Source organism: Candidozyma duobushaemuli (genome assembly GCF_002926085.2).
Source record: "Candidozyma duobushaemuli strain B09383 chromosome Unknown A_B09383, whole genome shotgun sequence".
Lineage (NCBI taxonomy): Eukaryota > Fungi > Ascomycota > Pichiomycetes > Serinales > Metschnikowiaceae > Candidozyma > Candidozyma duobushaemuli.
In genome coordinates, this window is record NW_020289901.1 from 2,519,787 (window position 1) to 2,547,361 (window position 27,575).

A 27,575-nucleotide genomic window follows, 5' to 3' on the forward strand; every position below is an offset into this window, starting at 1 on the left:
TCAGCTACAGAATCGTCTGAATCCAGAGGGAAAAAGTTGGCAGTGGATCTCGGAGCATTGTGTTTGATCCCGGGTAGTTTGGAAACCCTGGACAGGCCATTGGCCCTCAGTGCCGCCTGTTTTCTTGGGGGCATGATATTGATGTCAAGGTATGCTGCATTAATAGATAGCTGATGCGGCCAGCTTAATAAGGGAAGTGCGTAGCTGTTGAGGGAGGTGTGTGTGTAAAGATTTAGTAGAACGCTGTTTGTTTATGGGTTGTGAAGGTGAGTAGTAGTAGGTTCCATATGCAGGTCATTGATATGGAAGTAGATGACTCGAGTTTTCCAGAGTGTGTTGGTGGTAGGTTATTAAAAAAGTAGTGCTTCTTTAAGGCTCTTAGGAATGAGAGATTATTTGTAAGTTTGAGCTTTTGTATTGAGTCTTCTCGATCAGGGGATATGGCTGCGAAAGACTGGGGAGTTGTTTCACATATAACCAAGGGAACAAAATGAATTATTATTTTCATCATGGCGGGGAAATTGAGATTGAATGAAGTTAAAATCAAAATGACCCTTCTGTGTCATCTACTATGTAGCTCGTATATAGGTGCATCTATCTCATCACCATTGTACACACTGCGCTACTACACATCAACAAACAGATCTCCACCACTATCGATTTTCCATAAGACCCCCACTCATTGACTTTTTGACAATTGAGCACGAAATTTGCATAATTGCCTGTATTATAACTAGGCCATTTAAATTGTATGTCCGTGGCTTTATCTGAATGTGGTCACTATGTGGCCCACACTGAAGGTACCTCCATCTCGATCCACAGCATACTGCCAGAAATCCAGCTTCGACGCTATAACTGTACCAAAGATATCCTGAAACATTTAAGTGTGTCGATTGTGAATGAAATCGTCTTCAAAATCGAGGACGTCTACTGGGAATCCGTTGATGCTTCCAACAAGTCAACAAAACTCGCTGTGTCGGTTTCCTCAAAGACATTCAGCGCAGCACTCATTTATGACATCACGAGAACTGGTGATCCGATTATAATAGAGCTGGAATCACCTATCTCACGCGTCTCGTGGATACTAGGGGCCCCAGACGAGGGAAGTGCTTACAAGAACTGTACTCAATTGGTGCTTTTTGATAAGTACGGCTTGCTTGCACGTGTTTATTCTCTTGATTGTACAAGAGTTCTATTTTCAGTACCCAAACCGATTGTTCAAGGTATATTGGAGAGACCTAAACACCCAGAGTTCTGGTCTCTTCTACTGACATCATATTACGACAAGAATCTGACGTCTCGTTCGATCTTAATTGATCTCCAATCTGACAGTCGTCCTTACTTGCTCCATTTTAACAATGTTTTCTCAAGAAGTGCCCTACTAGCATCGTTGGAGATGGACCATCAGCCGTCTCCATCGGCTCAGATAACCTGGGATCCTGAAGGCAGATGGTTGCTCTTTTTTGACTCGGGGATACCCTATTTGGTTACTCCGTTAGGGTGTACAACAGCTTAGGGCTTTATAAAAGATCCGGAAGTTTGAATGAAAGCCACTTGGCCCTGCCGACACTACACTCCACTCACACTAAGGGCATTGGCTGGACCTTTTCGTGGGTGAACATTGAGAATCTGCTATTTATAGCTGCCATTCCATCCCGCTCCAACAAGAAGCTTGATCTCCGTGTCCACGGTGTCAGCCACTTATCTCATTGTTACCCTGCTGCTATTGACCTCGAGCAAGCCGATACCATCTGGGTTTATGAAGATTTTGATGGAGAAGGTTCCTATAGACGAACCGATGCCTTGCCAGAGGCCGAGTTTGAATGGAGGACAATAAGGGATAATGGCACCCATCTTGTTCTTGCTACCGGGAGTGTTATCGTTATTGTAAGGCGTACATCCCATGGACCGCTTGTCAAATTCGATCCGGAGGCATACATCTCTTCTCTGCGGTTCAAGGATATTCATTTCTACAAGAGCAGCATCGTTCTTCTTTTCCAAGACCATGTTGCGGTTTACGAAGACGGAAGATTGTCAATTCTAGCCAAGAGCAGGTACTCGTTGGTATCGATGAAGGTCACGGAGAGTTCAGAAGCTCGAACGATAAGCTTGGTCGAGCAGACTCCGCAAGGACAGACCTGGCGCCAAATCGGCCAGGAGCCTCAACAAGATGACAGCATGCTGATTCTCAACAAAATCTCTTACGGAGAAGACAGTAGTAAGGTGGTGAACCTCGTCAAGGAGGTGGAGAGAAATGAGTGGGGCAGGGCCGCTAGGCGGCGACTCACAGAAGACACCGATACCTTCAAGCTAAACTTTAAAAGGCGCAGACCACCTGGTCTCCCCGAACTACACTAATATCGTCGTATGGAAATATTATGCTATGTACATGATCACGTTCAACTCTTCTTCTTCTTTGGAGCACCCTTGTTTCTCTTCTTACGGTCCACGACCATTCTGAGTCTCTCCTCCTCACGAGGGTCGACCAAGTCCAACTCAGGGAACCACTTCTTGAAGTCCTTAAAGGTGGGCATGGCGTCGTTGTTACCGTACCACGACAAGAGCTTAGGGCCCTTCAACGGTTGCCTCAATATCTTGTTTCCATTTCTGACATGATGAGGGTTGTAAGTCTCCCGAATATCAGGGCCAGAAGCTTCTTAACCTGGGCCAACCGCGTCTTGGACGGCAAGGATTTTAGAAGCGACATTGGTGGTTTGAGATCGTAGAAAAATTTGGCTAAGTAGTAGGTGCACAATGCAGGTCAGACCGAGCCAGAGGGTACCAGACCAGGGGTATTTAAAGAGGGTCGGGGAGGGATGTTTCTGATTAACATTCTAATAAACATTGTTTTTTCATGATGTCGAAAAGTTCTTTTAATGGACAAGCCCGCTTTGAATGAAGACCTATTCTTGTTGGCGCTTGTAGCACCCACCTGGTACCGTTTCGCAGCCACCACAAAGCCTATCATTCGTGCCGTACGTCAAAATATCCTTCGATCCATCGTTTCTTTTGAGCAATAGAGATCCTTTTGTAAATCGAAAAAGTTGTTTCCTGAAGTTTCTCTAGTGTGTGTTCTGCGGCAATGTCGGTGCCGTTGCTTCATATAGCCGCGGTGGGCTGAGCAGTACATCTATAGGCATATCAAGTTCATCAAGAACCTCAGAGTGGAAAATCCACCTATTGAGCTCAGTTAGTCCAAAATCTCCCAAAAAGTTACCCTGCTTTCTCTTTTCAACCCTTCATCCCCTCCTAGTGTACCTGTGGTCCTCTGGGATACTGGTGCAGATAATTCGCAGCATCTCAGGATAAGCCCCAGCCTCGATACACCTTAGGCCAGAAGCTCTACACCAACATGTCTATTCCGGGGATCCGCATCCACGAAGCCGGTCTGGACGAGGAGTCAGACGGCCAGTACCATATCCAAAATCCATTTGTGACATCCAGCGAGCGAAGAGCCAGGGAGTCTATGGAATATAGACGAAGAACCCGACTGCTGATACCTTCAAGGAAGCTGGACACCTCATCTTTGGAGCCTATCTCGCGATCAACTTCGATAAATAGAGCCTTGCCTGACTACGTCGAGGAGCATGTGCCGCCGGAGGACTTTGACTTTTTGGATCACGCTGTGGACTCCGACTTCCAGGCGGTCCAAGACGGATTAAGCTATGCTTTGGGCTCTAAAGATCAACTGGGGACATGGAAAGTGGGCTCGAGTCCGAAAGAGGAGCTACCGGACGACACAAACTACTTCGATAGATATCCCGAGACGCATCCCGAATACACCCCAGACAAGGACTTGACGTATGACATCCCGTTGATCACATTCAACCAGCCTGACTCGTCGCCTCCTGCTTCGGGCAGACCACAGTTGAAGCTTTCAACGCAAGACTTGGACGTGTTGGAAGCGGGCGCCTACAAAACGCTGCCCAAGCCGCCACAATCACCATCGAAACTACCTGGTATATTCACCAGAATGTCCAACAGAATTGCCGGTGACAACAACCCTCCACCTACTCCCAGCACAGATAAACACACGTCATTCAATGACCTCTTGAACCCCGTGCCATCGCCGAATTCGGCCACATCACCCAAATCCACAACCCAGGATCTGTATTTTGGCGATGCTCGCTCCGAAAACTACAGCGATGCTCAGAGTGGTCAGCTGGTAGCGGATGAGTCCATCAGATCCGGAACTACGCTATCTACGGAGGGCAACTTGAACATTAGTAATCCCACGCTTCAGAGAACACACTCTGAGGCAAGACTGGGTATCAACGTCGGAACTGCTCCTGTCACGGCAGCAGCAGCTCCTCTTTTCTCATCATCAAAAAGAACCGAGAGGTTCGATCATCTTTACCTTTATGGTAACTCGTTGGGTATCTTTAGCAAGACTAACAAGCTACGTATCATGTGCCACCGATTGCTGTCGCATCCAATGACGAGTCCAGGTCTCCTATTGTTACTTATATTCCAGACTGTTTTACTCTCTTACAGGGAGTGGAACCCTGAAGCCTTGGATGGTTACTACTACTCAGGCTACAATTGGGCTGACTACATTTTAATGGGTATCAACATTGTTTACACGGCAGAAATCTTTGCCAAAATCATTGCCTATGGCTTCATTTCTGACAGGGTCATGTTCGATGAGTTGGGCCTAGATTATCCTCTGACGGGATTTCTCCTGTCAGCTAAAAATATCGTGAGCAACATCCCATTCACATCCATCATCCAAAACACATTCTATAAGAGAAAGTTGAAGGCGCGTATGCTGGCATACCCTTCTGATCTCAATGGTAAAGATGATCGGTTCCTGCCCGAAACACAGTACGATCACCATGCTTCTAATAGTCGTCAAAGCTCGTCATCAGCTGCATCCATCACGGAAGACGTTCAGCCAAACAGAAACTTGAAATCTCATAACACATTTTTGCAATCTACAAAGATAAGAAGAAAAGTTGATGAGATGAATTTGCATCGTGCTTATCTACGCACAAGTTGGCAGGTCATTGATTTCATCTCGATGGTTTGTTTTTGGATATCTCTTCCATTGTCCATTAATCACTACGACGCGAAGCATCATATCTTTCATTTTAGGGCACTTAGTTGTCTTAGAATTTTGCGTCTTTGTAACTTGACCACTGGTACGAATATTATTCTTCGTGCTATCCATTCCGCCATCCCACAGCTTGTTGATGTTTCGCTATTCATTTGTTGTTTCTGGGTGATCTTCGGTATTGTTGGCGTTCAGTCTTTCAAATCCTCATTGAGTCGTCATTGTCAATGGACAAATCCTGATGATCCTACCGAAACTTATCTCAACTCAGATCTGTATTGCGGGTCATTCATTGGTACAGACGGGTTTGTCCGATCTTACCTTGAAAGAGATGGATCGTCTTCAGGTGACATTAAAGGATTCCGCTGCCCTATGTACTCCGTTTGCCAAGCTGGTGAAAACCCGTACGGCGGTACTGTTAACTTTGACAATATCTTGCAATCGATGCAATTGGTATTCGTCATCATGAGTGCAAACACTTTCACAGATGTCATGTATTATACCATGGACTCAGACAACATCGGATCCTCGTTATTCTTCATCTTCGCCATCTTCATTTTGACTGTTTGGTTGTTGAACGTCTTCATAGCAGTCATTGTTACTTCTTTCAACATTGCGCAAATGGAAGATGCTGAAGACAAGAAAAGAAAAGATGAGGGCCGTAGAACATCTTTGCTTGCAATATTCGGCTTCAATGATAAACTTCACAACCAGAAAATCTATCCTTTGATTCAAAAAAGAGCTTACTTGAGATTTTACTACAAGCTCGAAATATTCTTTGTGATTCTTATCGCGGCAGATTTGATTATTCAGGCACTCAGGCAACAAGGGATGCCTGATAGTAGGGCGCATGGTCTTTACCGATTTGAAGCAGCAGTGACAGCGACTTTATTTGCAGAGATTGTCATCAGATTTGCTCTCTACTACCCCCATTACCGCGTCTTCTTCATGTCAAGAAGAAACTCCTTTGACTTGTTTTTGGCGATTGCTACTGGAATTATAATCTTAGGACCAGTCAAATCACATCTTGGGCACGCATACTATTGGTTATCAGTATTCCAAATTGCGAGGTTTTATAGAGTGGTTCTTGCAGTTGGAATTACCAGAAACCTCTGGATGAAGCTCACGAATAATATCAAGGCCATCTTCGATTTGGCATTGTTCTACTACATTTTGTTGTTCCTTCTGAGTATCATTTTGACGCGTTACTTCGAGGGAACCGCTGGATTAGCAGATACCACTGAAGATTTCTTTGGATCAATGTACACATTGCCCAATTCCTTCATGTCACTTTATGTGATCACAACCACTGAAAATTGGACTTCTACTGTTTATGGCTTACAAGAGAATGCTAAATCAGTAGCTCTGAGGGCTTTCGGAACCGTCTTCTTGTACATTTGGTTCGTTATGTCTAACACCGTTATCTTGGGTATTTTCATCGCAGTCATCGCGAGAACTTTGGAAGTGTCGGAAGAGGGCAAACGCAAACAGCAGTTGGTACAGTTCATTGAAGATATGACAAGACGTCTTCAAAATGTTTCAAGTGAGACCGGTCTTCTTTCCAAAATGAAACAAAAGGTTTTCAAACGAAAAGATGACAAGAATGTTGAGCGGGCTATTACTAATCTTTTGTTGTCAGGAACTGCAGTGAATGAGTTTTTAGAAAAGGATATTGAGCCAGAGGAAGTTGACAATGAGGAGATGAGACCGCTTCCAAGAAATCCAGTACAAAGATGGCTTGCCATCAACTTTGCAAGAATGTGTGATCTCGTTAAGAACCCATTTTATACATCGAGGAAGAAAACTACTCCGCTCGAGAGTTTCGACCCAGCCCAGTTCGCAAGAAATGTTATCACTGAAAGAAATCAGCTTGTCAATCAACAAGACAAATATTTGAGAGAAAATCCGATGTTCAACACCGTCTTCTATATGTTGGGACCACGTCACAGATTGAGAAGGTTTTGTCAACGTCTTGTGTTTTCAAGTCACGGTGAAAGAATTGATGGTGTCGAGCCCAACAAAACTGTGGGAGAAATCTTCATCGCTTTTATGTTCCTCTCTACCGTGGGAATTGTTGTGACAACATGTATTCTCACACCGTTGTTTAGGAGAGACATCATGAATGATCAGGGTAAATGGAATTGGGCTTTCTTTGTCGACGCCTTCTTCATCACCATTTTCACATCTGAATTATTTATCAAAATTACTGCGGACGGAATAATTTTCACGCCAAACGCATACATGAGATCGTCATGGAATTGGATCGATTTTATTGCGTTAACTTCCTTGTGGATTGAGTTCATATCGGTGCTTAAAAACGATGGTCATTTATCCAAAATTGTTCGTGGTTTGAAGGCGTTGAGAGCTCTCAGATTGTTAACAATCTCTGAAAGAGCGAAGAGTAACTTCCATTACACAATGATTTCTGGTTTCGGTAAAATCATGAGTGCAGCCCTTATCTCCATTACATTGTTGTTTCCCTTTTCTCTTTGGGGTCTCAACATTTTCAATGGAAGACTTGGAAGCTGTACCAATGATGAACTTCATGACTATGAGTGCTTCAACGAGTTCGCTAACGAAGTATTCGATTGGGAAGTTGTTTCACCTAACGCGTACGTGGAGCCATTCCTCAATCTCAATGATTTTGCTACTTCCATTTCGACCCTCTACCAAATTGTTTCTTTAGAGGGTTGGACAGAATTGCTTATGCAAGTGATGCTGAGCACAGGGGAAGGCACTCCTCCAGAGTTATTTGCATCTCCTTTCAATGGAGTGTTCGTTGTCCTATTCAATAACGTGAGTATTGTCTTTATCTTGACATTGTTTGTTTCTGTGATTATCGATAACTACTCGCGTGTGACAGGCAGGGCCTACTTGACGAAAAACCAGATTCAGTGGTATCAAGTGAAGAAGTTTTTAAAACAAGTGCGCCCCTCCAAGAGAAAAGATTTATCGTCGTTGACTGGTTTCAAAAAGATCTGCTACAACCTTGCAGTCGAGAAAAATACTGTTTGGTGGCAGATAATGAGCACATGCCTTTTTCTCCATATTCTCGCCTTGCTAGTCGAAACATTCCAGAAGCTGAAGGACTAAATCTCGGTCGTTACGTATTTTTGATGATTTCCTCCACTGTCTTCACATTGAACTCACTCATGTTGGCATACGCCCTTGGATACAAGAGTTTTGCTGCGAACAAATGGAATATTTTCCAGGCCTTTGTCTCTATTGGTGCTTTCGTCACAACCATTCTTTCATTCCCAATTGACTCAGGCTCTGTTTTCATCAACTTCAACAAATTGTTCTTGGTTGCCATGCTTATTTTCATATTCCCAAGAAGCAATAAGTTATCGCAACTTTTGCGGTTTGCTTCAGCTTCGTTCCCATCATTAGCATCCTTGATTTTTACATGGTTTGTTGTCTTCATGGTGTATGCCATTGCGATGAACCAAATTTTCGGAATGACCAAGACTGGATCGAACACAACTGGAAACATCAACTTACGTTCAGTTCCAAAAGCCTTGATTTTGTTATTCAGATGTTCATTTGGAGAGGGCTGGAACGATATCATGAGTGACTTCCTCGTGGAGGCTCCATTCTGTACTGCCGATCAAACAATTGATGATTCAGATTGCGGAAGTCAACAGTATGCGTACATCTTGTTCATGTCTTGGAATGTCATATCGATGTATATTTTTGTCAATCTTTTCGTTTCATTGATCTTGGACAGTTTTAGTTACATTAACTCCGGATCTGATTATGTTGATTTGATTAGTCGAGAGGAAATCAGAAAATTCAAAAGAGCTTGGCAGAAGTTTGACCCTAATGGAACCGGATTCATCAAGCCATACGATTTACCGAAGTTCTTACACTCACTTACTGGGTCATTGAGTTTCCGATTCTACTCAGGAGATTTGTCTATTCCGGAGCTCTGTCACAGATGGATTAAAAGGAACAACCCTCATGATCTATATGATGTCACTGTGAACTACGATGAGGTCGAGAGGATTACCAATCGAATGGATATCCCAAAAATTCAGGAGAGGAGAAAAGAGTATGAGAGATTTTTGGAGGAAGCACTCATGAACATGGAAGTGCACGACGAACCAGGAATTTCCTTCACGCGTATTCTTCTTCAGATCCCTCTTTACAACTCTTTCGATGCTGGCCAGTGTCTTATCCTTCTCGACTTCCTAGACAGAAGACTCTTCTACCAAAAGCTTGAGAAGAGAATGAAGGTGAAGAGAGTTTACGAAACTATCGCAGCTTTTACCTGCCGCTGGAAGTATGTGGAGAACCAGAGACATGGCGTCCGTGACACCAACATTGGTTTCGATACAGAGCTCAGGAGAACCAGCTATTTTGCAAATGAGGACCTTTCATCCACCAAAGAGCCACTTGATGTGCATGACGAGGTCAGTGTTTCCGATACAGAAGATGAGTCCTACTCAGATTCGGAAACGGCTCCCTTGAGCAAAGACCACCACAAAGCACGCAAGGGCGACTATTATATTCCTAAATCACCAGTTCATCTTTTGAAGGGCATGGAGAGGTTTGGCCATGATCATGATCACCTTCACCAACCGTTTGATGATTCGCACTCAGTGTCTCAATTAAGTCCATCCATCGGTCGGCTGCCTCCATGGGAAGCTACCGGTGCTGGTGACGATAGGAGCAACCTATCTGCGCTTGATCTTTCTACGATAGGAGAGACCTTGGAAAACAGTAGCTGGGCAGATGCATACAGAGAAGTTACGAGCAAGGGATCCTCGTCCCATAAGGATACATCCCGCCGTGCATCTAGTTATGGGCTGGAGTATTCATACCGAAGCCGTACGGACGAAGATAAAAAATCTTCATAAATACTTATAGAATAAATTTGCATTACCGTTATATTAATTAACAAAACTCCCGTAGTACCTAATCAGCCTTCATGTCGTTCAAACCCAATTCCTCGTTCTGCTCGTGAGTTCTCTCGAAGTCCTCAATCAACATGTTTGGATCGTTATCGGGAGCATACACGTTCTGAATGTACGAAGAGGCCAAGGGGTCTTCCATGTTGATGGTGAAACCAATCTTTCCCTCATTGGCGTCTTGCAACTTGGCGAAAAATGATGTCCATCTCTGTTTGGTCTCCTCGTCCATAGAGTCAGAAGTCTGAGTGAAAACTCTGGAATGCAATTCCTCGTAGACCTGGGTCAACAAGCCCTCAATGGTAGTGAACCTGCCACCCAATGTTCCTGGAGTCAAGTCCAAATTCAACTCTGGGATTCTTAAACCACAAGTTTCGGACTTCAAAATGTCTCTGGCCAAGTCCTCAGGGTCAGTGATTTTGAGAGTAATTCTCCTACCCTTCTCTGGAATGGCACCTCCAGTCTTGACCTCGTTGGACTTGTAGCCACACTTGTCACAGACAGTGGACATGATGATGACGTCCTTGAAGTGTGGAATGTTGACGGTCTTCATGTGTGTCTCACAAGGGGCAGCACAAGCGGAGCATGTGGCATGGAATGTCTGAACCTCGTTCTCAAAATTCTCGATCTCACTCTCAGCAGCAAAACCGGATGCTGTAGGCGGGTGGGATTCGGTGTTATTCAATGAAGAGGAAACATTCTGGTCAGTAGCATCTTTCTTCTGCTTCAGTTCGGCCAACCTATGTTGAGCAACATCGTCGGCAGAGATCAATCCCAAAAAGACGTTCTGCTCAGCAGTCCTGTTGTACTCGTACATGGACCACTTGTGGGCAGCCTGACCAGGCTGGTACTCAACCCACGAGTTTCCAGCAGGATCGTCAACGTAGAATGTAAGAGGCAAGTTCTCGCCAGCAAGCAAAGCTTTAACCTTGGCAATGAATTCATTGATTTTCTCGTAAACATCGGGCTGAGACTCCTTACGTGCCTCCTGGTCCATCTCCAAGTTGGCGATCATCTCGGTAAGAAGACCCTCGATGTTAGTCAACTGGCCACGCTCAGGTGGAATCTCAAGCTCGATCTCGCTAAATGTACAAGTGGCAGTCTCAGACTTGACCACTTGTCTGGAGAAGTCCTCCTTGGACTCGATCTTGAAGTTGTATCTGGAACCCTTTTCAGCAATCTGGGCAGCGGCCTGGATCTCGGAGTTTCTGAAGCCACAGTGGGGGCATGCAAAGGACATGACAATGATCTCTCTGAAGAAGGGGATCTTCGTGAGAAGCATCCTTGTGCAACCGTTCTTGTGGCATCTCATACACATGGACTCGATTTCCTGGACGGGATGGCCCTGTGCATCGGAAATACCGGTCTGGGTGACAGAGTTGGCCTGATCACCGACAGAGGTGAAGTTCTCCTGATTCTCTGGCATGTCTAGTCTCGGTTTCTTGTCGTCAGAGGACAGCGAAGGTGAGGTCTCGTCTTGTCTTTTCATTGAAGATTCTCGAAACCAGACTTTTTCCACCCGATGCTCTTCTCACGCCAAATGCAGGCCGTTAGTAAGCTGATCTAGGAGAAGATGCTAGAAGAATGGCCGTACGATGTTGCGTAAAAGAAAGAAAGTTTTTTGATTCGAGTTAATTGCTTGACTTCGAGAATGTGGTTCTAGGTGTGTTTGAAAGTCTATGTTTGATAATATAGGCGGTCCTCTTTCTACTGAGCTACAAGTAATCCAACCCACCATCTGGAAACTTTTGGAAACTCCAGAGTCACCCCGGAAATCGAAATCAATTGGGCCGATCAGTTTCTCCAGAATTTCTACACTTTTGCATTTATGATGTGCACCAAAGCGTTATCTCTGTAATGGCTGTTGCTCGCTTTGCGGTATAGTGGTTATCAAGGCAGTTCAGAATCGTAACCAAGCTTAACAACCCGATAAATTGGAAACAAATTAGATAGGGATTCCATCGAGTCAAAAACGTCCAAGCCATTTTTAAGCTTTCTGTAACAACACAACATGTAGTTGAGTCTTCAAAGCAGAGTCTGACACAAGCGTTCTGGATTCGACAACAGTTCAATGCGAATCCCCTTTCATCATTCAACACTGCGAACAAACTTCAAATCGACTCAATATCTGTCTTACGCCGAGGAAGCATCTCGCACTCTATGTCTTGGCTATTTCCAACCTACGCTCAATGAATTGAAAAACTAGCATAAATGAGAAGGACCTCACAATGTCGTGAAGTCCATCAAGAAAATCGCCTATCGTAGCAAGACCCGTAATTTTGTGTTCTGTTCAAAGCTTTACGATAAACTTTATTCTAAAAGGCACTTGCTTTCGAGATTCACTGCCGAACATTTGTCTATAATAGCCGCTTACTTTTACCTGTTTCGCAGCCATGCTCAGCGCTCCGAATGTTGGAAGATCTTGCGGCTGATGAGTGATGCTAAACCAAACCACCTTTTCAAACCAAAAAAGCAAACTTCAAAGTTATAGTAGCTTTGGGAACAAAAATCGTTCTCTTTCCCAAACATACCCGCCTCCCGCATTGTTCAAACCTTAATTCTAACATCGTTCCTATTGCCCTGTGACTTCCCCAGAGTCCGCGCAGTCCTCTGTCTAGGAAAAACGGGCTCGAGCCACAATAACCACACCCACATTTCCTTTTCCTTGCATCGCCTTCAAACCCACCATGAATCTCTACGACGTGTGTTCCTCTGATGACTCAGAGGAGACAACCAAGCACCTCGACCTGATTCTCAATAAGGGCCTTTCCAGAACCACCAAGGCACCGAAAGCTGAAAACCAGCTATCCATACGACAGAGTGCCTGGAAAGAATCCACGGCTGAAATCACCCCTCAACCGGAAGACCAGTCTCCTTTGCCTCCACCAGCTCCCGCTACAGAGGACATGTCCGTAGTGACGCCGTTTTTGGCAAAGCACATTGCTGACCACAATAATATCCCATCCGACAACTTCCACAAGTACTGCTACAGACATAACCCAGAGATCATGTGTAACAAGCAAGCTGACGCCGCAAAAATGAAACATATCCAGCAAGAGCTAGAAAAACTTCCTTCACGAGACCAGGAAGCCATTACCCATGTGTGGTCCATCTTCTCAGCTGCTCCTCACTCCCACCGGTCCTTGATCCTCCGAGGCTTGCTTACACAGTGTTGTTTCCCCCAGCTCTCCACCATTTCCCAAGAGATCAGCCAGTTTATACGTATCGACTTTATTGCTACCCTTCCTGTTGAGATCTCGTTGAAGATTCTTTGCTACTTGGATTGCAAGTCACTATGTAACGCAGCCCAGGTCTCTCGAAAGTGGAAAGAACTTGCCGATGACGATCGTGTTTGGCACCACATGTGTGAGCAGCACATCGACAGGAAATGCCCGAATTGTGGATGGGGTCTTCCGCTTATGCATATGAAGAGAGCCCGTGAGTATAATAATGAGGAAGAGGGCTCTAGCTCAACAAAGCGCCGGAAAGCAGAATGCAAGAAACGTCCATGGAAGTCGGTCTATAGTGAGCGGTATCAATTGGAGAAGAATTGGAGAAACGGCAGTTACGTGCTCAAGACGTTCCAGGGTCATAAGGATGGAATCACCTGTCTTCAGTTCAACAGAAAGTATCTTATGTCCGGCTCATATGACGCTACTATCAAAATCTGGAATGTGGACACGGGCGAGTGTATAAAGACTTTGGCGGGCCACTCGAAAGGCGTGCGTGCCTTGGCTTTTGATTCGCAAAAGCTCATCACCGGTGGCCTTGACTCTACTGTCAAGGTATGGAACTACCACTCTGGCAAATGCATAGCAACCTACAGAGGTCACGAGGACGCAGTGTCTAGCGTGGACTTCTCTGGTAAAACCATCGTTTCAGGATCAGCTGATTGCACTGTGAAAGTCTGGCACGTTGATTCAAGAACCTGTTTCACGCTTCGTGGTCACAGTGATTGCGTTAACTGCGTGAAGATCCACGAACCATCAAACACAGTTTTCAGCGCCTCAGATGATACCACTGTCAAGATGTGGGACTTGAACAACAACCAATGTCTCCGAGTGTTCGGTGGAATCGAAAACAATGGTCACGTTGGTCAAGTTGAGACTGTCATTCCTTTCAAATATCTTAGTGGTGATCTAATCGAGGACGATAATGACAGTGATTCAGACAATACGGGCAATCATTTGCGTCATCAGCAGCATCAATACGAACAACAAACCCAGCATCAAAATCAACAGGGAGCTTCAACCCAGGAAAGGCAAGGGCCCGAACCCCTCCCCGATCTTCCAGAAGGACAAGATTATCCCACACATCTTTTGACATCTTCATTAGATAACACAATCAAGTTGTGGGATGTGAAGACCGGCAAGTGCGTGAGAACTCAGTTCGGTCATATTGAAGGAGTCTGGTCCATCAGTGCAGACACCTTCAGAATTGTCAGTGGAGCTCATGACCGGTTGGTGAAAGTCTGGGATCTTCAGGACGGTAAATGCTTGCATACCTTTGGTAATAATGCTAGTGTGAGCTGTGTGGGCTTATCAAGCAACAACTTCGTTGCAGGTTTGGAAAACGGTATGATCAAGATGTACAACTTTCAATGCTAATGCTACATAATTTGGGAAGTCGCAAGAAGGAACGGTCAATTCTGTGACGATATATATATTAGGGTAAAAATATGAGATAACATCAAAAACTATTATCGTAGAAATAAAAATGCAATGACATTGAGATATTCAATTCAGCGAAGAATCACTTCCGTAAAAATGAAGATACGGTGAAGGCACTGTCGTTATCCAGACATCGCTCTGGTCCAACCTGCTTCGGGTCCAACTGCGAAAGTGTTGTCAGCGTAGCATCGGTGGAAGCCTCACTTGAGGGAGAAGTAAAGAAGCAATAAGATTCCAAAAGCTCCTTGTAAGACTTCAGATTAATAGGGCTCAGGATGTTATCGGAAAGACGGACGGAAGGTTCATCGTGCAATTGATGAGAAGGGACAACACCCTCCATAGGGGATGGTTCATCAGCAACCAATGTCAGATCTGTTGCGATCAGATTGAAATGTTGAGGATGCTGAGAATGATGCTTATTCTTCTTATCAGAATTGAGGGTCTTGTGCAGATAACGGTGTCCCGAGTGGCCCTTGAGATTGTCTTGATCGTCATAGAGTGCGTCGCCACGATTGTTCTTGATGCTGGAGAATAATGGCGAGGAAAGATAGAACCCATTGCTTTCGAAATCGTTCTTTTCAGCCGGCTTATCTTTGGGATCCAGGGCCTTCAAGTTCGGTTCCGAATTGAACCGTTTCAAGTAATGGGATGAGTATTTTGGCCTTTGGCTGTGTGCCTCCGGCTTTGAGCGAGCCATTTTGGGAGGTACCACGCCACCTCCACGAAGACGAGGAGTTTGCTTTTTATCGTCAGCGACAAAGTCTGGACCAGCCAGCTGCTCGCTGGAGCGGATCGTCTTTTTGATCTTGATCAGGTAGTCTCTTCCACCATTGTTATCCCAGAATTCGTGTCCAGGGACAGAGTAGCGGATGCACAAGTGGTACAGTTTCAGATGCTCTCTGGTGAACAGATCTGAGTTGTCTCTCGTGTGGAACGAGTTAAACATGGAATCAAGCGGGATCTTGAAGACGAATCGGTCGTAGTTATTTTTGCGCAAAGACACCGGGATATCGGGTACATAGATAGTTGGAATCTCGACAATGGTAGCCCACTTGTCCAACGTATAACGTACCGTGACTGTCTTCTCATAGGCAATGTTGCTGACGGCGATGTGGCCCAAGAGGAAGCGCTTGTCGATAGAGACAAAGACCCTCTCGAGGAAGACAGGAGGCCTGATGGCGGAAATGCGGTCGTGAAGCAGCGTTGAAGGAAGTTGATTACTTTCACATCCCAGTCAATGAGCCGACCGTGATGGGGTGTAGGGTACTTGGTGATGGCGGCCGAGGAGCGGTGGGGATCGACGTGGGAGTTCAACTCGTCGTCAAAGTATTGAAATTCCTGGGACTGCTCGTCATCGTCGCTATCCGGTACGAGGGCGGGTGAGTTCAGAGCCAGAATGGCTGTGGGCCGGTCCTTCTTGGAGAAATAGCGAATATCGGCATCGCCGCCAAAATGAACCAGCTTGAAAGACGGTGTCGAAGGTAGAGACTTTGATCTGGAGGTCCCTTCCTTGAGCAGACTTTTCACAATCTCACCCAGCTTCTTGCGTACCAAGCGGTAGCCGTCCATCAGGGCTCTCCGCAGCAGGGAGGCCGAATCCGGATGATGAGGAGGGCCGGGAGGTATCGTCGATGTGGGCGTTTGCTATCAGGTTTCGTCTTGTAGGGTCGCTGGCTTTGCGGAACTGGTCTCCGGAACGCAGCGGCTTGTGCATAAACCTCATGGAAAGCGGAACGTCTTCTTCAGAAGAAACAGAACTCAGCTTCGAGCCAGGCGTATGGCTCGAGTAGGAGGCATGGGAGGACTTGAAGTAGCCGTCCAGGGTATAGGGCTCGGTAGCATTGAGGATCTCGGACTGAGCAGACATGTCCAAAGAACTAGGCGCAATTGCAGAAGACACTGCCAGGGCCGGGTCAGGTATATCTGGCGGTTGTGGGCCAAGGCGGTCTGCAGTACCTAGGGTGGTCATGATGAAGTGATGCAGAGGACCCGCTCTTCTGGGGAGCTTGGTGCACTTTTGGATTAGGTTATCTATCGGAGTCGCCAGGCAGTCCGAGCTCGCGGCTCGCTAGATGAGTCCACGGAGGCGGGGCAGGGAGGGGGGAATTTGTGGAAAAAAATTTGGGGAACAGAAACCTCAGGGAATTTGTATTTCTCGTCGTCTCCACAGCAAACGTCAATTTGTCAAAGCCCACCCTATTGTCTTTGATTTACGTTCCGTTGCTGGGCTGCGCAACCGGGAGTGAGGGTGCTCGGAGTGGACGGCATGGGGAGATGGATCTCACGCCATGGATCTGCTGATGCCCTGCCGAGGGAGAAGGAAGCAGCCGAGCCGTTTCCGGCCCAGCGGGTAAAATGGCTCGGGGCCAGGGTTCGTGATTTGCAGAATTGACAGGCCAAGAGGCGGCGCCCAGGGGCCTGATGGGAATTGCATGGCCCGCCGCACGCCAAAATATCGTGCACTAGGGGAATCGTGCAGGTGTTTTGCAGCCATTTTTCAGGCAACCTCCACCAGGTATGCTCCACCGTAGGCCGACCCGAACGAGTAGCAGACGGCTCCGCCGCCGATAAGGCGGTTCCCAAACGACGCTGCACCAAGAAATACCGGGTTGGTTTCCCACACGGGTCGGGGGATTTTCACTTTTTCAAGGCTCCAGGTGAGGGTGTTCACCACCAAGACAGTGGTGTCCTGGTTCTGGAGAACCAGTCCAGCGCCGCCGACAACAACCAAAAGGTTTTTCTCGAGGAAAGCATGGCATCCAATACGGGCAAGCTGCGGCAGCAGCAAGACGGGTTCCACGATAACGGCGTCGTTGGTCACCTTGTATCGGTACACCTCGCTGTTGATGAGCGGTTCTACAACACTGGACATGCCGCCGACAATGTAGCCAACCAGCTGCTCGGGATCGAACGTAAGGGCGCAGCTGGCGAGTTTGGGGATATCGCCGAGGACTCGGAGTGTGGTCACTTCGGAATCGGTGATCTCCACAAACTGGCCCTCGCCAAAGACAAGAACCTTGCCTGGTTCCGTGCAAATGGCGCTGTGGCGGTACATGGGAAAGGGAAGGGACCCCGCTTTAGTCCATTTTTTGCTTTCAACGTGGAAAGTCCATATATCGTCATAGGCGAGCCCAGGACGGCCTCTTCCTCCGGTCAAGACGAGGGTCCCATACTGGGCGTTTGTGAGAGTGTGACACATACGAGGCGAAGGTCCCTCGGAGGTTTGAAGCGCCGACTTGTTCCCATCGTTGTCGATTTGTAAGGTCTCGTCGGTACGGCTCTGCCACATTCCGCCGTGGACAATGCACCCACCATCGGTTTCACTGGCTGCGGGAAACTTTAGTTCGAGATCGAGCTCCCGGTGCTGGAGCGTCACGTCGTCATTGAAGCCGGTGATTTCATCCTTCTCGTGATGTCTTCTAAATGCAAGCTTCCTCGAATTTGTAGCGTGGATCACCACATAGTGCTGACAGAAGACGATAAACTCCTCCCACTCGTCGAATGCCTCCACCTCATCCACAGCCTTTTTCTTCTCCCGCGAGACGAGCTCGTTCCAGCATTCAAACAAATCCCTGATTTCAATGTCAGGAAAGTACTGGCGGAACCTCTCGGTCTGCTTCTCCTTGGTGCTGTATGTCTCCACACACTGGAGAGGAGAACGAAGATGACTGAAGTGGTACAACATCTTTTTGGCAAAGAAATGCTGAGGCCCGGAAGGCATGATTTGCTCGAGAACAAGGAAATGGGAGTCTTCCACCTGCGCCGAGATCTCAATCACCGGATTGGCGTCTTCAGGCTTCATGTATGCCAACGACACCTCTGCTATGAATATCGTGGGGCCGGCTCCTTTAGGCAAAAGCGACTCCAATTGTTTTTTGTAAAGCCCGGTGTTTTTCAAATCGCAGCCAACGAGCTTGTATTTCAGCGTGGCCATGACAATGCCCATGTCCTTCTGAGCCGGTGTGATCTCGTTCCTGTCACCCACAACCAGCAAGATCTCAGGCGCCTCGTTCATGACAGCCAATTTTCTGTGCACAAGTTCAGGATAGTCAAAATCGTAGAATTCATAGTTTCCGCCCTGCTCCAAAAGCTGAAATGGAAGTACGTCAAACCCACAGCCTAGGTTCACTATACGCACTGGCTGATCCGGATACTGATCTCTGATTCTGAAGATCATCTGCTTGATGCTCTCTACTCGGATCCAGTAGCCTCTGTTGATAGCAGGCGATCTCCTTTTGGCCTTGGGCACGAAGAATTTGATCCATTCACTCAGTTCTGGTTCGAGGATCGGATTGTAGATGGCTTCCACAGACCGTTTGGACATGATGGAGGAATTGTTGGTGCCCTGGACTTGCAAATCATGATAGGCAAGTCTCCTTCTATGCTTTTCTATCTTTCTTCTATTGTTGGCGAGGATCTCCTCGGGTGTTGCCGGCATGCTTAAGTAGTAGTATCGATGATCATCGGATTTTTTTCACTCGCAGCCAGCCTAAGCACCATGAGTGTGGAGACTATCGGTAAGCTTAGTTAGATTTCTTCGGTATCCATTAGATTGCTCTGTTTACTATATATACTCTATCCCACATGCTTATAGACCACCAGTGCCCTTGAATGCCTTCTTCAACTCAGCATCTGCGCTCTCTTGCTTCACGTTCTGACACGCCTGGAGGTACCGGGCAGCCGCTATCGTGAGTCTCATATCCTTGACAGTCACTTCCTGCTTGTCCATGTCGACATCATCGTCATTCTCGGCCTCCTTGTTCTTGGTCGTGAGCCCCTCACCTACCTTGAGCCAGATTCTTCCATTAATACCAATTGCAATCTCGAAAGCGCACTTGGCGGCAAGCTTCTCCAAGAAAATGTTGCTCTTGTTGAAAAGCAATTCTCTTGCAAAGTTGAGGTTGACTTCGAAAAGGAACCCACTGTCGTCAAGGGGACCAAAACCACCTTCTTTTCCGGTCTCTGGATCTATGCACTCGATTTCAATATCGACTTCTGGATTGGCCTCGCTAACTCTAGCGTAAACAGCTTGGCCGATCTTGAGATTAGGACGGTTTTTTTTGCTTGCGTTGGGGAATGCCATCATGGAAAGTTGAACCTGCTGCGAGAAGTCTTGTAGTGATATCTTGAAAAAGTCACTGTAAACGCCAGTGACAACTCCCACAACAAAATCATTTACTTGAGGCGTGTATCTTTTTGAATTTGATTCGATGTAAAGAAGCTTGTCTGCTGTGTTCTTCTTGCCTATCGATTTGAGGTAGCCTGACAGCAGAGGAATGATATTTTGCGTTTTGGGGTTTTTGTAGATGCCTGGACCAATAGCGATATTGCCATCCTCTGGAATTTCAGAAGACAACTGGTCTCCCGGTATTATTATCTTGCTCATGGGTTTATGGAATAGAACGAACTCGTTATATATGTGCATGTCGCGATGCCTACTTATGGGTTGATGAGGTACAGGTGTGTGTTAATGGCTGCAAAATACCAGCTACGCTGAAGACACGGGAAAGCATATGAATCTCACCCTTACTTTTTATCAAAAAAAAAATTGTTCATTGATACCTTATTCAAGGCATGGGACTATGTTACATTTCGAGAACGGCTGGAGTGGAACTCAGCGATGCTTGGGTGTGGATGATGGAGATGATGACGGGGATGCAAGTTGGCGATTATTAAAAAATACCCTGGAGGATTCCTTTACGATCTTCGAAATATCTTTTCAAATCATCGATTGAATACTCTTGATTCTCAGGGCAGTCCTTGATAAGAGGAACATAATCATATTGACAGGAAAAGTCCGGACGAAGCTGAATCTCGTGGCGGTGATCAAAAACGTCGAAATGTTCACTATGATGATGCATTTCTATCTGGGATTCGTCGGGCCGTGCGAACACAGCACTTGCAGATGGGTCTTTGAGGATGGAATCGTAATGGCCATGAATTTGCCGGGCGTAATGCTCGGGGCGCAATGCAAGGTTGTTGAAGCTCCTTACGGGTATCTCTAATGCATTCTTCATATGCCTAGCACTGAAGCGGTTGTTGGAATTGAGATCCTCGAAAGGACCTTTCCAGATGACATTGTGTTTGTAGAGCTTGAATCTCTTTTGGAAGAAACCATAGACACGCAAGGCGTAGACCATGTGTCTCCATAAATACTCTGGAAGATTGGGGTCGTGGAATTCGTTAGGTTGTGGTTTGGTGACTTTGCACTGTTCTCTGATCTGGAACGTGGGGTCCTCAAAACCCAATGATAGAAGATATCTTGCTGTGGGGAAAACAGCATCGAGCCCAACACCGATAGCAGCTCTGTACATCTTCACGGTGCACGAGAGACGCTCAAGGAATGCGTGGGCAGGGCTGCTTGTATCGCGATGATGGAACTTGGAGGGCATGAGGAACCACCATTTTCTTGCGGCATTGAACATCACCGAAGGTGGGTATGTGGTCACAAAATGCTCGTTTCTCGAAATGTAGACTATACTTAGGATGTGAGAATCGAGGAAGCTGAGCATCAGATGGCAAAAGTGTCTGAGTCTTTTGAAGTAGTAAGCGTCTGCATCGTTTGTGAGGGTGACGGGGTTTACGTCGAACAAGTTACACAAGGCTTCAAGGTTCGAGCGAATCTCAAAGAGAAACGCCGGTTCGTAGGGTGGGAGGTGAATGAATAGAATGTTCTCTGTCATGAAGCCGAGCCACTGGACACCGTCCCTGTCACTCGTGCTGTGTTTGAGAGCGTAGGCAATGTACTCTTCGAAAATAATACTCTGGCCCACGAGGAAAGTGAAGACAATCGGGATCGAGCAGTCGAGGACCGAAAGTGAGCACGCCGAGAGCCAGTTAGCCAATACCAAGTAGAAGCGCTGTCTGTTAAGCTCGCTCAACGTGTGAATGTCCACCTCGAGGTTTTCCCTAAAAATACGCATTGCTTCGGGAAACATCTGCCTCATGATATTGACGGCGGCATTACACTTTGTCTCCAACGATGTGATGGAGTTCGGAGGAAACAGCCGGCCTACGAGGGCCTCCTGCTTCATACGCAGAAGCAGAAGCGAAGCCGAAAAGCAGCGCTGGCAGGTGAAGAAAATATCGGAGAAGAGCTGGTCCGGGCTGAAGTCCCACAACATCATACACATGGGGTGTCTCCTGTTGATGGAGACCCCAAATTGCGCCCTGTGGTCTAGTCTCTTGAAGCGTGTTGGTCTGTGGACGCTGCTGGGGAGTGCCTTGCCATTAGAAAGGGCCAACTCGGCCGAAGAGCTCACGTCAGTCAGCACGGCGTTTGAGTCGGGCGAGCGCTCATCGAAGTCCAGCCTATAGTCAAGCTCCAACGTGTTGACAAAGGTGTTGTGGAACTGAACGGACACGTAGCGCAGGGAAGGGAACTTGTTGTTGAACTTGGAAAACTCAAACTTGAACTCCAAGGCGTCCAGCCCCGGTTTTCTTGAATCGGCCAAGATCAGGTCGCTCGCCTCAAACAGATTGTTTGTAGACGTGGGAAGGCGGAAGTTGCTGGATAGAAGCTTGTTCTGGGAGTTTCTGAGGGAGTGGGTTAGACGGATCCGGTTGATTTCGGCGCTTGACAAGGACAAGTAGGAGCATGTTTCTCTTCGAGCTCGTTGACAGTTCTCACACTGAGGAAGCACCTCGTCACAGCGGATCTTTTTCCGCTTGCAATTAGCACATCCGAGTTTCAGGTTGGTGTGCCTTCTCCTGGTAGCCAGTTTCGTCATGGCGGAGGGCGACAGCAACAAGAAAAAAAGAGAAGATAGCGGTTCACTTGAATATGTACACAGTTACGAGAAAAGGCTAAAAAAATAGAAGTAGGCGGTTCCACGCAGGGCCCTTGTGCGTCAAGCGACAGGCATAAAAAAAACTTCAACCTCGTAAGTCTAACCATGGGGGTATGATGGTGCAAAGTAGCGGCAAAAGAGATTGGAATAAAAAAAAGTGAGGCGAACAGGCACAAGTTCCAGAGGAGTTTCCGAGTTTGCGTTTTTGCAATTTGTGGTTCCGGAACCGATTTTAGCTCGGCTACCGCTGCAACAAAGGTTTAGCGGGTTGCGAGCTTGAGACGTCGGGGCCGGTATAGACGGAAGCGAAAACGCAAAAGCGGGCGGAAACGGAGCACTCTGGGCCTGATGCCCCCAGGGTACAAAGAGCGTTTCGGCCGAAACAAGCAAAATTTTCCGATCCTTCACGACCGGTACTGTAGCACAGTTTGCACCTGTCACGTTGGCAAGAATCTCCGGTTCATTGTGTGGTTTTCCTTGGAAGCGGTGATTCCGCCTCAAGATCTATGAGGGCTCTGCACCTGGATGTTTCGGAACATTTGCGCTACTGTTTTGTGCGACTCACCCTTTTGTGTGGCTCCCATACCCACAGGGTAGTAAAAGGGAGGAGGAGGAGTTTTGGGTAACTTTTGGAAAAACGAAATCAGAGCAAGAAACACGATGTGGCTTCAATTAGGAGACGGCGATAAATAAATAGCCATTCCCACCTCGTCCAGATCCACCTTCCTTCCTTTTGCGGCCTCTCCAGGCCCATTTTTGCCCGAAAGCGCCTTCTCATAAAGCTCGCTATTTTTCGCAGCCACTGCGTTTTCCGAGTGCAACTATAGCCACAGAGGCTATAAAACCAGAATGCTGTCCTGGAATGGCTTCCCAGCCATGTCTCGCCCAATCGGCCCCGTAGAGAGGTACTACCTCTGCCGTCTTTCTATGGGCTACTGCAACAACGGCTTCAGCATCGCCGCCCGCTTCAACCGTCCCGTGGATGACGTGCTCTTGTCCAACGCCTTACGGCTTATGATCTTGAAGAACCCCGTGTTTTCGCTCAATTTCTTCCGTACCAACCCGGACGACAAGAAAAACAACGGCGACAACTTCATCGTTCACTCCGTGCTGAAAATCGCCTATGACCAGGTGGTCCAGCACTTGGAAGCCGACAGCTTCGGGCCTGAGTTGGCCGAGCGCTTGGCCGACGAGGTGCTTCCGTTGGATACAGACAGGCCAACGTGGAAGCTCTACAACTTGAAACTCCGCAACAACGAGCCCTCGGCGCTTATTTTCGTGTGCAACCACATCCTCTTTGATGGAAACGCGGGCGCCAACGTGTTTGATGAGCTCCTCTGGTGCTTGGACGAGGTGGAAAAGACAAAGCCTTCTTCGGTGAGAACTCAATTGTTCAATGCTGAATCTGACAACCTAGCGCCCCAGCCGGCCCTGGACAAGGTCGCTTCGTTGTACGAAACGCCGTTCCTCTTTATGATCAAGACCTTGCTTCTCGAGATCTTCTTGCCCCACTTCCTCGTTAATTTTTTCCGCGTCTTGTTCCAGTCCAACTTCCCCAATACTTACCGCTACCCGGTGTTCAACCCGGTGCCTCCAAAAAAATTCAACCACCTGGGCTTCCGTCTTTTGAGGTTTCTGCCTCTGGAGACCACGCAGCTACTTGTTAGGAGTAAGCAGAACGGCCTTACTTTAACGCCGTTTATCGGGGCCTGTGCTCACGCTGCAGCCCAAGAACATTTAGTGCCTTATGCTAATACCCTTCAAGGTTATAAGATGGACCAGCGCCGAAGCGTCAATGTGCCCATTGCGCTTTGTGGACGACGCTACGTGCCCCAGAACGCTATCCAGCTGCGTTTCGGTCTCTACATGTCGCAAACCTTACCGTTTGTGCCTGTGGACCTCACCACAGTGAAGCAGATCGGAGAGAATTTGAAGAAACAGCTTGACGCTACTATGGAGTCGAGAGACCCTTTCAAGTTTGCCGGCATGCTTCGTTATGTGAATATCTGGGACTGGTTCAAGGATGAGCTCAAGGACCCCAATGCCAGAGGTGCCATTGAGATTTCCAACATCGGATGCAAGAAGTTTGTCAGAGGCCATTGGGAGGTGACGGATCTTATATTCTCGCAAAGCGTGTCGACATCGCATTTGACCTTGTCGGTGGTCAGCACCCCCAAGGGAGGGCTCCATCTTACGGTCGCTGATGTTGATGATATGGAGCTCTGGAGTAACGGTGATAAGAAGGTAATGGACGAATTTGTGGCGCTGTTAAAGCACAATCTACTTTCTTGAGTTTACGGTATCGGATTGTGAGCTCGAGCGGCCACGTTAAATATGATAGATGCTATGACTATTTTACTTGTAGATGCTGATGGAGTAAGGCCTCGTGGATTTCGCAGCCATTCCTGCAGATTCTGTTGCGCTTTCTAGAAGAGCACAAGGGCACGGACCCCCTCCTGAAAACCCGGGTGAGGACGGGGGAGACAGAAACGGTGTAATCTGGAATTCCTGTTATACGGGCCCATATGGTCCCATGAAGCCTTACCCCCCACAGATCGTGGGTACCTTGCTTCCGTGGCACGTGCCCACGTGTGTCCTGCATATATGAGTGATTAATTGCATGGCCCATGCTTCTCTGCCTCCCTATCGCACAAGACATGTGGGACCTTAACGTAGTCCGGAGGTCGTGTGAGCAGTAGGATCTTCCAATGGAAGGTTAAATGAAATGGTGGATTTGGGATGATTTTCATTGAGAAAATCGATTTGCGATGCGTCGTTTGTTTAAGCGGGCACATTCCCAGAAAAAAAAAGAAGCTCAAAACTTTATAGGCCCGTGTTACGCTTCGTGTGAGCAAAACGTGGGAGAAGTAAACGTGCGTCAAATGGTTGCAAACAGCACTAATTTCGCTAAACCTCGCGACCACCCCCCGCCGCCTTTATATATGCTGCGCCGCTTGCAACCGACCCTGTAACGTTGAACTGCTATTCTTTGCAACCATGCACTTGCCGCCTCCACCGTCGTTGAAAACGACCATCATTCAACTCAACAAGGACATCGATCCGGAGGACAACAACTACGAAATCCTCAACAATGTGTATAACCCATCTTCTTCAAGCTCTCCAACTTTGAATGCTATTCCGGCTGAACAGCCCAAGAAGAAGCGGAGAAGATCAAGCTCGTTTGTGGACGATGACGAGTTGGCCAGAAGAAAAAGCGAAACAAAGCAACTCCATTCTATCATCGAAAAACGCAGAAGAGTCAAGATCAATCGTGAGTTTGAAGCCCTCAAGTACATCATCCCAGCATGCCGCAACACCGATACGGGTGCTAAGAAGGCCTCCTCCAACAACAGTTCAAAAATCGATGGCATGTACAAGCTTACCATCCTCAAATCATCAGTGGAGTACATCTTGTACTTGCACCACATCATTCAGAAGCAGCACGAGCTCTTGTCGCAGACCCCGATCGATTACACCTACGACACTGGCTATACCAAAGTGCCAATAGACGTCAACCAATACAGAAACATTGACAAGGAGTTCAGTTTTGCAGACCTCCCCACATCAACACAGAGATCGACTTCCGTCTGCGAGTCCATAAAAGAAGACGAGGCCGAAAAGCAAAATATAGAGTCCACTCAAAGCAAAAACAGCTCAAGACCGGAGCTGTTGTCCATGTCGAGGGAATCCTCCTCCGAAGGTGAACAGCTTCCAAGCCCGACAACCACTCCAGACATAACGCCAATTCTTTCGCTTTTGAGCAAAAACCCCAACGACAAAGCAGCACTTCATCAACAGCATCTCCATTTACAGAAAACGCTAGGGAGATACTCACTGATGGACCAGAATGAGCAGGTGAACAAGGCATTCTCGTACAACTCGCAGCCCAAGTCGGGCTCTGTATCCCTGGCCACTTCCCCATTCACAATCCCAATCAAGCTGAATGTCAAACGAGGCTCTTTTGTGCTTCCGGACCCTGCCATTCCCACTAGTATGCCTGATGAGGAGTACTCCAGTGGCTCAAACTCGGCAGCTTACCCCAAAAGAATGTACTTCAAATCCCAGGTGCCTTCAAACAATATGACGGCTCACATTGGCGACGACGAGACCAGTGAAGACGGGAAACTCGAGGACGCCTCAAAAACGCTTCTACTGCTTAGAAAGCCCAGTATAGAGAAGCTTCTCAACTAGCAGACAACCATAAAGATTCCCACAGTTCAATTCTATGCGCGGAGCGCTGACTTTATATCTATCAATTCATCATTACCACGTCTTCGCTTTTCTGTAGTTTGCCAGATTCCTCTAGCCATTCCATGAACTCGTCCACGACAGAGGGCCATGCGCTGGTTTCGTCGTATGCTGATAATGACAGGGGGTCATTCTCGATCACTTGCACCACAAACTTGAAAAACATGTTCCAGGAGTCTCGCGTGATACTCTTTTTGGTCTCCTGGACAAACTCGTACCATTGTTGTAGTCTTTGACCAGAAGTAGGGAACCGCAGATCCAAGAGCATCTGCCAATAAATAATGGCCTCCTCGAAGCCAATCACCTTGATCCTTGAGTCAGAGCCTCTGACGAACTCAAACACAAACTGGTAGAAAGGCTCGAACTCCTCGACAGACCTTTCCATCAGCAGTTGTTTCTCGTCGATGTACTGGCGCATACCCTGAATGGTATTGACACATAGCGTCAGCCACACACGGACAAAGGCGTTTCTGTGGAACTCACCCGTCTGAGGGCTCTCTAAAACATATGCAACAATCAAACTCTTGAGCTCCTCTGGGTCATATCCCAAATCGCTCAAATACTCCAAGGTTCCATCGATCAGAATTAGGTCAGGGTTCTCGGGGCTTTTGTATTTATCGAAGATCTCGCCAACTTTCGGATCCTGTGGCGGGTTTTGGTTGTAGTATTCCCTCAAGGCAGCATCAACGTCCCAGTCAGACTGCTCAAGAAATTGGGTGGCCACTGCTGGCTTGGCATGAGTGACATCAATGAACTGAGCCTTGGCGTTGGTCTTCAGGAGTCTCGCCTGCGGTTAGTATGGGTATTTCTGTGGTGAAGATGAGAACATACCATCTGTGGTGGAGATGAATAAAGCTAGGTTTGATTTATGCGCGACAACTACCACCCATGGGTTTCGAGTGAA

General features: G+C 47.2%; 11 protein-coding genes across 11 annotated transcripts; 5 read left to right on the plus strand and 6 right to left on the minus strand. All coding sequences in view use genetic code 12, as the record gives it.

The window, feature by feature from the left end:
* Positions 1–751: 751 nt before the first annotated feature.
* On the plus strand, positions 752–2,358 carry CXQ87_001159 (uncharacterized protein; the record flags this gene model as incomplete). Its single annotated transcript, XM_025479708.1, has 2 exons — positions 752–1,494; positions 1,539–2,358. The coding sequence occupies 2 exons, from the start codon at positions 752–754 to the stop codon at positions 2,356–2,358; spliced, it is 1,563 nt and encodes a 520-aa protein (XP_025339181.1).
* Positions 2,359–3,352: 994 nt separating this feature from the next.
* On the plus strand, positions 3,353–9,912 carry CCH1 (Cch1p; the record flags this gene model as incomplete). Its single annotated transcript, XM_025479709.1, has 2 exons — positions 3,353–8,047; positions 8,083–9,912. 2 exons carry the CDS (start codon positions 3,353–3,355, stop codon positions 9,910–9,912), a joined length of 6,525 nt encoding a protein of 2,174 aa, XP_025339182.1.
* Positions 9,913–9,970: 58 nt separating this feature from the next.
* On the minus strand, positions 9,971–11,452 carry ZPR1 (zinc finger-containing protein; the record flags this gene model as incomplete). The annotated part of the gene is made up of 1 exon (XM_025479710.1): positions 9,971–11,452. One exon carries the CDS (start codon positions 11,450–11,452, stop codon positions 9,971–9,973), a length of 1,482 nt encoding a protein of 493 aa, XP_025339183.1.
* A 1,198-nt stretch (positions 11,453–12,650) lies between these two features.
* CXQ87_001162 (ubiquitin-binding SDF ubiquitin ligase complex subunit) lies at positions 12,651–14,570 on the plus strand (the record flags this gene model as incomplete). The annotated part of the gene is made up of 1 exon (XM_025479711.1): positions 12,651–14,570. One exon carries the CDS (start codon positions 12,651–12,653, stop codon positions 14,568–14,570), a length of 1,920 nt encoding a protein of 639 aa, XP_025339184.1.
* Positions 14,571–14,715: 145 nt separating this feature from the next.
* Positions 14,716–16,602, minus strand: CXQ87_001163 (uncharacterized protein; the record flags this gene model as incomplete). Its single annotated transcript, XM_025479712.1, has 3 exons — positions 14,716–15,786; positions 15,855–16,128; positions 16,169–16,602. 3 exons carry the CDS (start codon positions 16,600–16,602, stop codon positions 14,716–14,718), a joined length of 1,779 nt encoding a protein of 592 aa, XP_025339185.1.
* Positions 16,603–17,130: 528 nt separating this feature from the next.
* Positions 17,131–19,071, minus strand: CXQ87_001164 (tRNA methyltransferase; the record flags this gene model as incomplete). Its single annotated transcript, XM_025479713.1, has 1 exon — positions 17,131–19,071. The coding sequence occupies one exon, from the start codon at positions 19,069–19,071 to the stop codon at positions 17,131–17,133; it is 1,941 nt and encodes a 646-aa protein (XP_025339186.1).
* Positions 19,072–19,221: 150 nt separating this feature from the next.
* CXQ87_001165 (exosome non-catalytic core subunit) lies at positions 19,222–20,019 on the minus strand (the record flags this gene model as incomplete). Its single annotated transcript, XM_025479714.1, has 1 exon — positions 19,222–20,019. The coding sequence occupies one exon, from the start codon at positions 20,017–20,019 to the stop codon at positions 19,222–19,224; it is 798 nt and encodes a 265-aa protein (XP_025339187.1).
* A 286-nt stretch (positions 20,020–20,305) lies between these two features.
* ZCF17 (Zcf17p) lies at positions 20,306–22,363 on the minus strand (the record flags this gene model as incomplete). Its single annotated transcript, XM_025479715.1, has 1 exon — positions 20,306–22,363. One exon carries the CDS (start codon positions 22,361–22,363, stop codon positions 20,306–20,308), a length of 2,058 nt encoding a protein of 685 aa, XP_025339188.1.
* Positions 22,364–23,299: 936 nt separating this feature from the next.
* On the plus strand, positions 23,300–24,715 carry CXQ87_001167 (uncharacterized protein; the record flags this gene model as incomplete). The annotated part of the gene is made up of 1 exon (XM_025479716.1): positions 23,300–24,715. One exon carries the CDS (start codon positions 23,300–23,302, stop codon positions 24,713–24,715), a length of 1,416 nt encoding a protein of 471 aa, XP_025339189.1.
* A 705-nt stretch (positions 24,716–25,420) lies between these two features.
* Positions 25,421–26,614, plus strand: TRY6 (Try6p; the record flags this gene model as incomplete). Its single annotated transcript, XM_025479717.1, has 1 exon — positions 25,421–26,614. One exon carries the CDS (start codon positions 25,421–25,423, stop codon positions 26,612–26,614), a length of 1,194 nt encoding a protein of 397 aa, XP_025339190.1.
* A 61-nt stretch (positions 26,615–26,675) lies between these two features.
* On the minus strand, positions 26,676–27,505 carry CXQ87_001169 (NEDD8 ligase; the record flags this gene model as incomplete). The annotated part of the gene is made up of 2 exons (XM_025479718.1): positions 26,676–27,458; positions 27,503–27,505. The coding sequence occupies 2 exons, from the start codon at positions 27,503–27,505 to the stop codon at positions 26,676–26,678; spliced, it is 786 nt and encodes a 261-aa protein (XP_025339191.1).
* Between the last annotated feature and the right edge of the window lie 70 nt (positions 27,506–27,575).